Source organism: Lepidochelys olivacea, assembly GCF_965140295.1.
Source record: "Lepidochelys olivacea isolate rLepOli2 genome assembly, chromosome: 1".
Lineage (NCBI taxonomy): Eukaryota > Metazoa > Chordata > Testudines > Cheloniidae > Lepidochelys > Lepidochelys olivacea.
In genome coordinates this window covers 345,966,142-345,977,006 of record NC_140411.1, presented here as the reverse complement: position 1 = coordinate 345,977,006, position 10,865 = coordinate 345,966,142, and the positions used below count along the sequence as shown (strand labels likewise).

The following is a 10,865-nucleotide window of genomic DNA, read 5'->3' as shown; positions in this document are numbered from 1 at the left end:
CAACAGGAAATGCCAATAATTTTGCTCCCTTCAAGGCCACAGTCCTGGTTCATCACAGATGCATTCCTGCTACCGTGGATGAAAAAGTTCTACTATGCTTTTCCCCCAATTCCACTCATACACAGAGTGCTGAGAATGATCAAGTGGACCAGACCTGAATTATCTTAATAGCCCCAGCATAGCCTTGACAGCACTAGTTTTCCACTCTACTGGATCTGTCAGTGGAGGCTCCAATTTCGCTCCCGTGGCACCTGGACTTGACCTGCGGGCCCTTCATTTAATGGCCTGGAGGCTCCATGGCTAATTTCTAGAGAGGAGTCATGCTCAGAGCAAGTTCACTATGTCTTGTTAAATAGTGCAAAGCCTTCTAGTGGAGCTGCTTACGTGTCCAAATGGAGGCGTTTTTCTATTTGGTCTTGTCAGTCTGGCGCCTAGACAACGCAGTCCTCTATCCAGCATATCCTGGACTATCTATTGCACCTAAAATAGCAAGTCTTAGTAATATCTTCTATCAAGGTCCACCTGGCAGCAGTATCAGCTTTTTGTCCTCACGTGGATAACTGTTCTGTATGCTCTAATGAGACGACAGTCAGATTTGTGAAGGGCCAGGAAAGGTTGTACCCTCAAATAAGGGAACCTATCCTGCCCTGGGACTTGAACCTAATTTTATTGAAGACCATGGGGTCACCATTTTAGCCTCTAGCAACATGTTTCTTACTGAACCTATCTCTGAACTGCATGCTCTGACGTCCAAACCACCCTGTACAATCTTTTTTAAGGATGAAGTGTACATGCACCCTGATCCAAAATTTCTCTCCAAAGTGATATCTAATTTTCGTATTAACCAGTCAATTTACTTACCTACGTTTTTACGCAAAGCCACATGCCGATAGAGAGGAGCAACATCAGCGCACATGGGATGTTAGAAGGGTGCTGGCATTCTACATAGAAAGGACTAAGCAGCTTTGTTTGTCAACTCAATTGTTCGAGGCCGTGGCAGACAGAATGAAGGATCTCCTGGTCTCTTCACAAAGAATTCCAAATTGGATAACTTCCTGCATTTGTGTGGGATTCAGCAGATATTTGCCTGCCAAGCAAAGTGATGTCACATCCCACAAGATTGCAAGTGGCCTCGGCAGCGTTCCTTGCACAAATCCCTATCCAGGAGATCTGCAGAGCAGCCTTCACACCTTTGCATCCCATTAAGGCATTATTTGGTACTCCAGAGATGATGCTAAATTTGGATGAGTTTTACTCCAGTCTGAGTGCCCATGAACGCCACTTCCTCTTCCTATTTTATGAGTCACCTCTAGTGGAATGCACATCAGCAATCACTCAGAGAAGAAAAATGAGTAACTATTCTTGCATAACTGTTGTTCTTGGAGAAGTGTTGCACACGTCCATTCCACAACCCACCTGCCTATCCCTGTGCATCAGAGCTGCCCAGCAAGAAGGAACTAAGTGAGCTCAGGGACGGCTGGGCCCTTTACACTAGCAAGCACTGGCACATGGCGCCAGTCGAGCTTCCCCGACAGGTGCCACTGAGGGAAAAATTTCCCATGACCGTGCATGGGGTGGTGCACACCAAGAGTGGAATGGACGTGTGCAACACATCTCAAAGAACAACAGTTACAAACGGTTAGGAACTGGTTTTTCCAGTTCATTGCGAGGAGCTGAATGCAGTTCTGGAGAGGAACTACAGATCCATCAAAGAGGCACACTCACGCATCGTAGCCAACTTCTTTACCTCAAACATCAAAGATACTGGAATCTATAGCCATGTGCAAAATATGGGCAATCGGCATTGGCCGTGTTAGAATTCAGCTTCTAGGACTGCGGTGGGGAGGCATGCTAGGACCATTTAATATGCTCCAATTTCCCTTCACTTCAGGATCCGGGTCTCTTTCTTGAACTACCAAAGCATCCAGGCCTGGTACAGTTTCAACACTGAACTCCCAGAGCAGAGGTATGGGGACCCTAGAAATAGCAGCTTGCAGCCCATCTCTGCCAGGGTTTACGCTTTGCTACATTCAACCCCCTCTCTTCCTCGGCGCTAGATGTGGCCTCTGTGGCAGAGAGCTATTAAAGGCAGCAGTTGGCACTGCAGGACAGCTATGATGCCAGTGAAGCAATGAGTGTTACTGTTCCTTTTGGAAAGGCCTTTTCTAGGGACAAGAAGTGAGTTAATTGTAGAGGACCCATTCAGTTTCCAACCTGTCTACGGTACCTGATGACAGCAGTGCCTATTATGTTGGTGTTTTTGTGTTGTGGACATGTGCGCACTAGGAACTGAACTGGGGCCTATTTCATACAGGCCACTGAACAGCTGCCACATGGTAACTCTTTCTGATCAGATTGACCTGAGCTGGATTTGACTCATGGCCTAGAAATGGAAAGCTTCAGTGTTTCTTTGAGCCAGTCAGTAGCTCCCCATTCTTTGTGGGCTCAGTGGAGTGGTTAAGGTCCACTAGCTGGCCATCTCTCAGGTGTTTAGGGTAGGATGTTTGAAGTCTATTTTTCAGTCTGTATGTCCAGTCCCTGCAGCTTTGTTTCTGCCTCTTACCTTTTCTGTGACTTAACCTTCCCAGGCATCCAACAAAAGTGATCAGAGACATTGTACAGTGTTTGTTCTTTGAGGAGTGCAGCTTTTTATTTTTAATTCTTTCAATAGTCTTTGAATTCTTCTGTGTTAGAGTAAAGACTGGCTCAGGGTGATTGAGTCACCATGGCAGTGCAAGTCAGCCCAGAGCTATTGTTGTCCTCATCATATTGCTGTCTGATGGCCCATATGAACTGAGTCGTTGGGTCTCAGTCAACTCCTAGTGGACTGGTGTCCACAGCACAGTAGCCACCATCTCAGATGGTTTATTGGCAAACCCTAGCACAAGTCAAAGACTGATTCGGTCATGGAGACTACACTGAGTTTTGGGCAGTTCTGGTTAGGGGAGAGCTCTTCCGCGATCATGCCAAGTTCTTTCCTGACTTGAGGGTAGGGAATGTGCCTGTTTATTCAGCCTGTGCTTTGACCTACGGAAAGTATTGTCCACATGGCAACACTGACTCTTCTTTGGCAGCAGAGGTACACATCTGGGTCTGGCTCAATCCTAGGCTGATGCTCATGGACTGTGAAAGGAGAAAGGTGCTGGAGAGGGGGCATTCTCTACCCACTACAGGGGCTCCAAAGCAGGAGCTTTTGTTCATTGGTGGCAGCTCCAGGCTTATCACATTTGTGCCCAAGCTTTTCAGGCCCTTTCCTTGGTGACTGTGCTCAGAAAAGTGACAAATCTGCATTCTGCATTTTACACACTTGTGAGCAAGTTCCCTTGCTGGGACAGTGGCCTGGTGAGAGCTCCAGGCTTCCCCTCCACTACTGGTCCTGGTGCATTGGTGGGAGGGAGGAAGGGACAGAGGTGGAGCCATTCAATAGAAGCACTATGTGTTGTCCCAGGGACAAGCCCATCCCAGTCCTCAGGGCTTCTCCCTTTCCCCTCCCATAACTTGGCAAGAACAAACTGCTCCCCTGCCAGGCAATGAATTTACAGGTAAATTGTAAGACTGGTCAGATCAATGGTCCCCCTCCTCTGTGCCCTTGCTGTCTCTGAGGTGGTTAATGCTGGATGCCTTAGGGGAAGGCACCCAACTCCCATAATGCACCTCACTGGGTGATGAGAACATACCATGGGAAGGCAACAAGTGGGATTTTTCTTCCCTCCTTCTACTGCTTCATGGATGGGCAGAGGGATGCGTCCATCATGCCGGTAGCTTCACTCCCGCTGCATGTGATTGGGTCTCCTGTCAGTGACTGGCATCTCAGACTCTCACGGACCTCATGCTCAGAACTAGCCTATATAATGGGGGAGCATGCAATACACTGGTTGAGCACATATGATCATGTCTCCCTCTAGGGGCTGGCCCCAGCAAGGATAAGGCTCTGGTATTTACTAACCATGAGTGGAGTAACACCTTTAGATCACTGGCAGGGGGCTTGTGCTACTGGTGTGGAAGTACCCTGTTGCCGCTGTTGGTGTCTGTATATTTGTGGCCATGGTTTGTTACCATGGCACGTGGGGGTGGTGGGGTGGATGCAGCTGACTGAGAGCAGAGTTATAATTAGAATCATAAGCGGGACCTCATGTAAACCGTTCCAAATGGAAGAAACCCAGTGGTGCTTTGTGAGAACGGGAACGTCCTGGAAACCAGCTGTTCGATTTGTTTATTTCATTACACTGTATTAATGGCAAGGCCAGTGGGCGTCAGGGATTCCAGAGTGCCGGACAGCGACAGAGCTCTGACCTGTCCTTTTATTTGCGGTGCTCGTGCCCCGACACATTGTGACCTCAGGGCCTGCTGCTCCTGGGACCGAGTGATCAAATGGGGCAGGCATTTCTGAGCTGCCTGTAAAGGCGAAGGAATTCAGCTGGCCCACTAGAGGGAGTGGATGCCAGTGGCTTGCTGAAGGCGGTAACTAGACTCTCTACACACAGGAACTTGTTGGTGACAGAGAGCTCCCTCTGCTGGTGATGCTAGGAGAGGAGGCGTAGAGAGTTAGACTGGAGCGCTACAGTTTCTCTGTAGTCCGCAGAGTGCCTCTTGTGAGTAATAGCCACCTTCCTCAGAAACCTTGTGCCAAGGGGCCAGCAAGCCCCAGTCTTCACAGCCTATTCCAAAGACTCCCTCGCCAATATTACACCTGCATGACCGATGTTGAGCACGCCACGCCACTGACCCGACTTGAACTCACCCTGCACGGCGAAGCAGCAGCCACCGCCCCTGCATAGCCACACGCCACTTGTGTTTGCATCTGCATTCCATCCCCCACTCCCCAGAGTCGCTGCTTTCTGTTGAAGGAGGATCCTTTATCTAGCAAGAGGCTCTTTGTCCAACCTCTCCAGTGTAATTCTCTTCTGCTGGCCGCGTTTGTCTGTCTTTGAGCTCAGCGCTCTCTTTCTCTCTCCCCCGCCCCCTTTGCTTGCAGCTTGTCTTGGAGACCTACAATGTCCCTGAGTTGTCAGCTGGGGTCAACTGCACCTTCGAGGACCTTTCCGAGATGGACGGCTTGGTGGTGGGGAACCAGATCCAGTGCATCTCCCCGGCTGCCAAGGAGGTACCCCAAATCATCATGGAGAATGGTGAGTGTCTCAGGCCTTCCCTACGGGGTTACACTGGGGTGGGTGCGCTGCTTCCCTCCGACCAGTTGGTGAGAGTACCGCAGCTGGAAGAGCACATTATCGGCTGGGCACGTGTCTGTATGAGCCCCGATGCTGCCAGTGTAGCAACAGCACATTTACGAGCATTTTGTCTAGTCCAGTCTTATACATCTCAAGTGATGGGGCTTGCATCCCAGTCCAGTACATCTCAGAGTCAAGCAGTTTATCCAGCTACTCTGCCTGCATGATTCCCTCCTTAATTTCATCACACTCCTCCTAGTTACATCTCTGCGTGCAGCTCCCGAAATCAGTCTCTTCCTCTCTGGCTTTTACACCCTTCAGGGATTTTCAATCCGTTATCCTGTCCCTTTCCCATAATAGCCCCTTGACCAAGGCAGATGTGCTTATCCTTCCATGCCAGCCCCTGGTCCATTTCGTTTCTCTTTCCTCAGTTGTCTCCAGTTTTTTCGCAGCCCTCTGCAATGGGGCACTCAGAACTGAATGCAGTATTTCAGGTGCATGTAGGGCTCTAGCTCCCCCTAGTTGCCCAGGAAGACACTGTAAGACGTGCCTATGTTGCTAGGCTTCTCCCAAGGTCTTAAACTGGGTCACAGGCAGGTGGGCAGGTGCAGGGAGAAGCTGACATTCTTGTTCTCTGTATTATTTGTGAACTCTAGCAGTGAATTTAGTCCCAGTGAAAGATACCTGGAGGCCCACAAACTCTCCAGGAGTCAGAAGGCAGTTCCCATCTCCACTGCCCACTCAATCCTTGCCTGCTGTTGACTAGCCGACCAAGAAGAATGCTAGTTAGTGGTGCTTGCGATGGGGCCTTCTCTGGTGTGTACCGTTGTCCATTAGGGACCCAGCTCAGAGCCACGAGCAAATGAAAGGCGTGACACTAGAGTGATGGAGAAAAAGGGGCACTTCTAGAGTCTGGTTTTCAGAGAAGCTGAGTTCCCGCAGCTCCCAGTCACCAGCAACGGCTGGCCTTCTGCACCTCTGAAAATACGCCCCCTGGCGCAGACTGCCAGAGGAAGGGTTGAAGAGACGGGATGGGAGGTTCCAGAGCTTGTTCCCAACCCCCAGAGCCAGCCAGTCCCCAGTACAGCTTTTTGAACATGCCCCAGGCGCTGGCAAAGTTGTTAAATGTGAAGCAGTTAACAGAGCTGTCAAAGCCATCGGCAGCAGATGGGCAGCAGAGTCGAGGGCTGATGGCACAATGTATTCAGGAGTGGGTGCGCACGTGTGTTTGTGCATGCATGTGTGGAGACAAATTGTCAAACTTGCTTTGTCCTGATTGATTAATGAATCTTTCTGGTGAGGAGGAAAATAATAGAGGTGGAAGGGTCAGCCGGGTCAAAGCCTGGAATTAAACATGGGCTCCTTCATCGTCAAATTATTGCGGTTACTTCACCTGTATAGCATCCGCTGCTGACGGGCCCAAGGGAGGTAAGCGGGGGTTGGAGTTGGTGGAGAGGCAGAAAGGGTTAATGATAGTGGAGTGGATGGAGGATTGGGGTAGGTGAGCAGTGGGTGGATTTGGGAGCTGGATCCTAGGGGGAGGGGTCAGCTCCAGGGGAGGCTCAGTGTCTGCTGGGGATGGGGGGCTGGCAGCCTGTGAGCAGTGGATGCTCCCTATGGGATGGGAGTGGTGCATGGAGGCTGCTCTCGGAGACCATGCTCTGAGGGGAGCGAAGATAGGTGGTTAGGGGGGGAAAGAGGAGAGAGACCTCAGCATGGTATTGAGCCCCCAATATGGCATTCCCAGGGAAACCCCCTAAAGACTCAACATACACCTGAGCATGGCAATCCCCTGGGGAACTCAGCAGCCCCTCCCAGCCCCCGAGGATGCTATTCACATGGGGATCAGCCTGGGTACCCACATTCCCCTCAGCATGGTGTTCACAGAGGGACTCAGCACAGCGTGATGTTCTCAGGAGAACCCCCACCCTAGGTGCTGCACATCCCCCCAGCAGGCTGTTTCCTGGGATCACCCCACCTCAGCAGAGCAGGTGTAAGGAGGGCCTGTCTGTAAGGGAGTCTCACTTATACCAGGTTTCAGAGTAGCAGCCGTGTTAGTCTGTATTTGCAAAAAGAAAAGGAGTACTTGTGGCACCTTAGAGACTAACATTTATTTGAGTGGAATGCATCCAGTGAAGTGGGCTGTAGCTCACAAAAGCTTATGCTCAAATAAATTTGTTAGTCTCTAAGGTGCCACAAGTACTCCTTTTCTTTTAACTTATACCACTCGCTCGTCACCTGTGAATGTAGCCCCGTTGGGTCACACATGCCCCCTGCACACTCACCCAGCCCAGGCCAACGTGCTCACAGCCTTTAGCAGCAAGCAGCAGAAATAGATGGGGGCAGAACGTTCACCTGGAAAATACATCCCCAGCAATGAAGGGCAGGTGTGGCCTTCCATTCCTGTGACACCACAATGCTCAGCAGGCCAGCCAGCCAGCCTGCAATCCACCCGGCCTCCCCTCCTGAGGGCATGTTGTGATCCCCTCAGCCTGCAGAATGAAGCACCGTTGCTGTAGCATTCAATGTTAATTTTCCTCCTTATTCAGATTAGCTCCACACTAAAGTCGCTCCCTCGTCCTCTCCCCTCTCAGCCTCTCACTTGTTGGCCTGAATTATCATAGACTCTGATTAGTAAGAGATGGAAAAGACCTGGCCAGCCCCAGCCAGTCCAGATCCCCCATTGGCCTATGAAAGAGTATTCCCAATGGTAAACTTTCCCCATGCTGATTTTAAATGACCCAAGAGATGGGACTCCCATCACTGAAAAGGGTCCACCGTCGAAAAGAGACCTGGAAATCTTTCCTCGTATTGGTGCTCCGATTTTACTCCCATTGACTGAGCTTCTTGAAGTAAGGACTTCAGGGGTCAGGCCCAATCTACCTGAATTTTCTTTTGTTCGATTCCTACTTATCAGGCCTAATCCTGGGGTCCTTACTCAGGCATAGCTCCTTCCGACATCATTGGGAGGTTTGCCTGTGTGAGGACATCCAAATCTGGCCCATTATTCCTAGCTGTCTCCTTGGAGTACCATAACCAGTTCAACCACAGCATGTCTACATTTCAAAAATGTACAGGGTTTAGGAAATGCCATGCTCTGATACCACGGTGATGCCTTGGGACAGTCCTTAGTCATTGCTTGGCCAAGCCATACATATTTAATCCTCTCGAATCTTTCCTTGTGTGTTTTCATTGTTCTTTCATTGCTCTTCATTGGTTGGTGTAGGTCCTGCTTTGAGCAGGGGGTTGGACTAGATGGCCTCCTGAGGTCGCTTCCAACCCTAATCTTCTCTGAGTCTCTGATTCTCCAAATATCTTTCAATTTGAGGGATCCGTTGTGGGGCTGAGGTGCTCAGAATTGGATGCGCTATTCCAGTTGTGATCTCTCTGTGTCTCTTCCCCGCTACCCCAACACACCCATCATTGTGGAAGCTGAGAGCCTGAAGATGTGATAACACATACAGCTAAAAATTACATTGGATAACGTTTTCCAAAACACCTAAATGACTTGAGCCCTGTGTGGATACAGTAATGTGGATCTGCATCCGATCCACATCCGCAGGAATCAGCTTGTATCCGCCCTGCGATTCACACTTCATCTTTTATCTGTATCCACAAACACACCACACCCACAGCAGCACGCTACCTGGCGTGTCTGTGTGCATATGTTGTGTACTGTATAAGAAAGCTATATGGCTTAATAAGTGTGCACATCATTATTATTGTTGTTGTTATTGTTATTTTAAACATCAATGTGATTCTACAACAGGCATCAGAACAAATAGCTTTTTACATTAAAAATAAGGAAGGAAATGTCTCACCTCAAGAATGCTTCAAAATCAACAACTGAGCTATAAAATAAGAAAGTCTGCTGCCTATTTAGCTTGTGATTTATTAAGTCGTCACACTTAGAGCTAACCAGTCCCAGTTCCTTTGCACCAGCCACTGTTCTCCCTGTGGAAGCATGCAAGAGGAATACAATCGCTGGGCTACAGTGCTGAATTTTTGTCAGGGTTTGCCAGGGCTGAGCCCTGGCACCTCTCAGCTTGGCAGGTCATCCTCCTAGGTGGGGGTTTTGGGGGGTGGGGAGTGAGGAGCAACGACATGTGATCTGTGATTCCAGGTCAGTTTCCCCACGTGGGCGCAGGAGGGAGATGCAGGGGTTAGGGGTTCAGGAGGGGGGCAAAGGTGCTCTCCGGTTGCCTAGCCATTGATTAATTTGTGCCATATCAGGTCAGTTGGAGAGGGAGGCAGCTGCTTCTGCAGAGTAAGTCAGTCTGGCTTCCCTCTCCGACTGACCTGAAACAGCAATGAAGTCAGGAGAGGTTTCCTAAATTGCTTGGCTGCTTAAACTGCTGTGATAGGAGCATGGGGGATTTTGCTTCCTGTCTTGATCTATCACCTCCCCTTTCTCTATATGGGGGGGGGGGGTATAAGCTCTGGAAGGCAGGGAAGCAGCCTCATAGGCTATGAGCTGTGGAAAGCTGCTTCCTCTCCTTTGAGAGCCTATATTTAGAGCCCTGCGTGGATACAAAATTTGTATCCACATGCGATCTGCCATCTGCAAAAATGGTCAGCGGATATAAAGCGTATATCCGTGAATTTACAGGGTTCTATAAATGACCAAGGAGCCTAATGCATGTATGACTTTTGAAAATGGGACTTAGGCTTGTAAGTTACTTAGGTGCTTTGGAAAATGTTACCCACTGGCTTTATTTCCTACCACCATGTGGCATTGCAGGCTTTTGTCTACTGAAGTTTATTATTCACACAGTGGTGCGTAGCATGGTTAACAGCGGCTACATTCCACGCCAGATGCAGCTGCATTTCACTGGCGGGTGCAATGATCCCTATTTCTCCCTTCCCTCCCTCACAGAGGTATTGAGAGGTTTAGGTTAGTTAACATTTGTAAGCAATTTGAGGAGTCTTATGCCTGGTCTACACTAGGAAATTAGGTCAGTATAACTTTTGCTCACGGCGTGAAAAATCCATCCCCCTGAGCGGCATAGTTAAGCCAACCTAACCCCTGGTGTAGACAGTGCTACTTCCATGGAAGAATTCTTTCGTTGACCTAGGTACTGCCTCTTGGGAAGATGGATTACTCATGTCAATAGGAGAACCCCTCCTGGCGATGTAGGTAGTGTCTACACTGAAGCACTACTGTGGAGCTGCTGCAGCATTTAAAATGTAGACAAGCCTATAAAAGCCATGACTGGAAAAGACCCTGCTGTATTAAATCAAGTCTAGCCTCCTGCATGGAGAAGTCTAGATTCTGCGGGCAGGGGATGTGGCAACAGAGCAGTGTTATGAATTAGTATTGTTGGTTGTTATTTGTCGAGCATGATCAGTGTGAGTAGTGCTGTACAAAACCCAATGGCAGACCCTGTTTCCAGGACCTTGCAATCTGAATTAGGCAAACAACTCATTCAGACACACTGGACTGGGTGCCAGGAGGCCAGGGCTTTGTTTTCAGCTCTACCACCGACCTGCTGTGTGACCTTGGACAAGTCACTTCCCCTCTTTATGCCTGTAAAAAGAAAAGGAGTACTTGTGGATACAGACTAACACGGCTGCTACTCTGAAACCTGTCTTTATGCCTGTGTCTCTTCCCAATCCCACCTCTGTCTTGCATGTTTAGAGGGTAGGTTCTTTGGGGGTAGGGACTGTCTCTACCTCTGTGTAGGCCTCTGATCTGAA

General features: G+C 49.4%; 1 protein-coding gene across 1 annotated transcript in view; it reads left to right on the top strand.

Annotated features, from left to right (window-relative positions):
* Nucleotides 1-10,865, top strand: part of PLXNA4 (plexin A4) — a 577,512-nt gene that overhangs the window by 414,747 nt on the left and 151,900 nt on the right. The window contains exon 6 of the mRNA XM_084633028.1: nucleotides 4,976-5,129. Within this exon, the coding sequence (XP_084489154.1) occupies nucleotides 4,976-5,129 (154 nt within the window). The remainder of the gene's footprint in view (nucleotides 1-4,975; nucleotides 5,130-10,865) is intronic.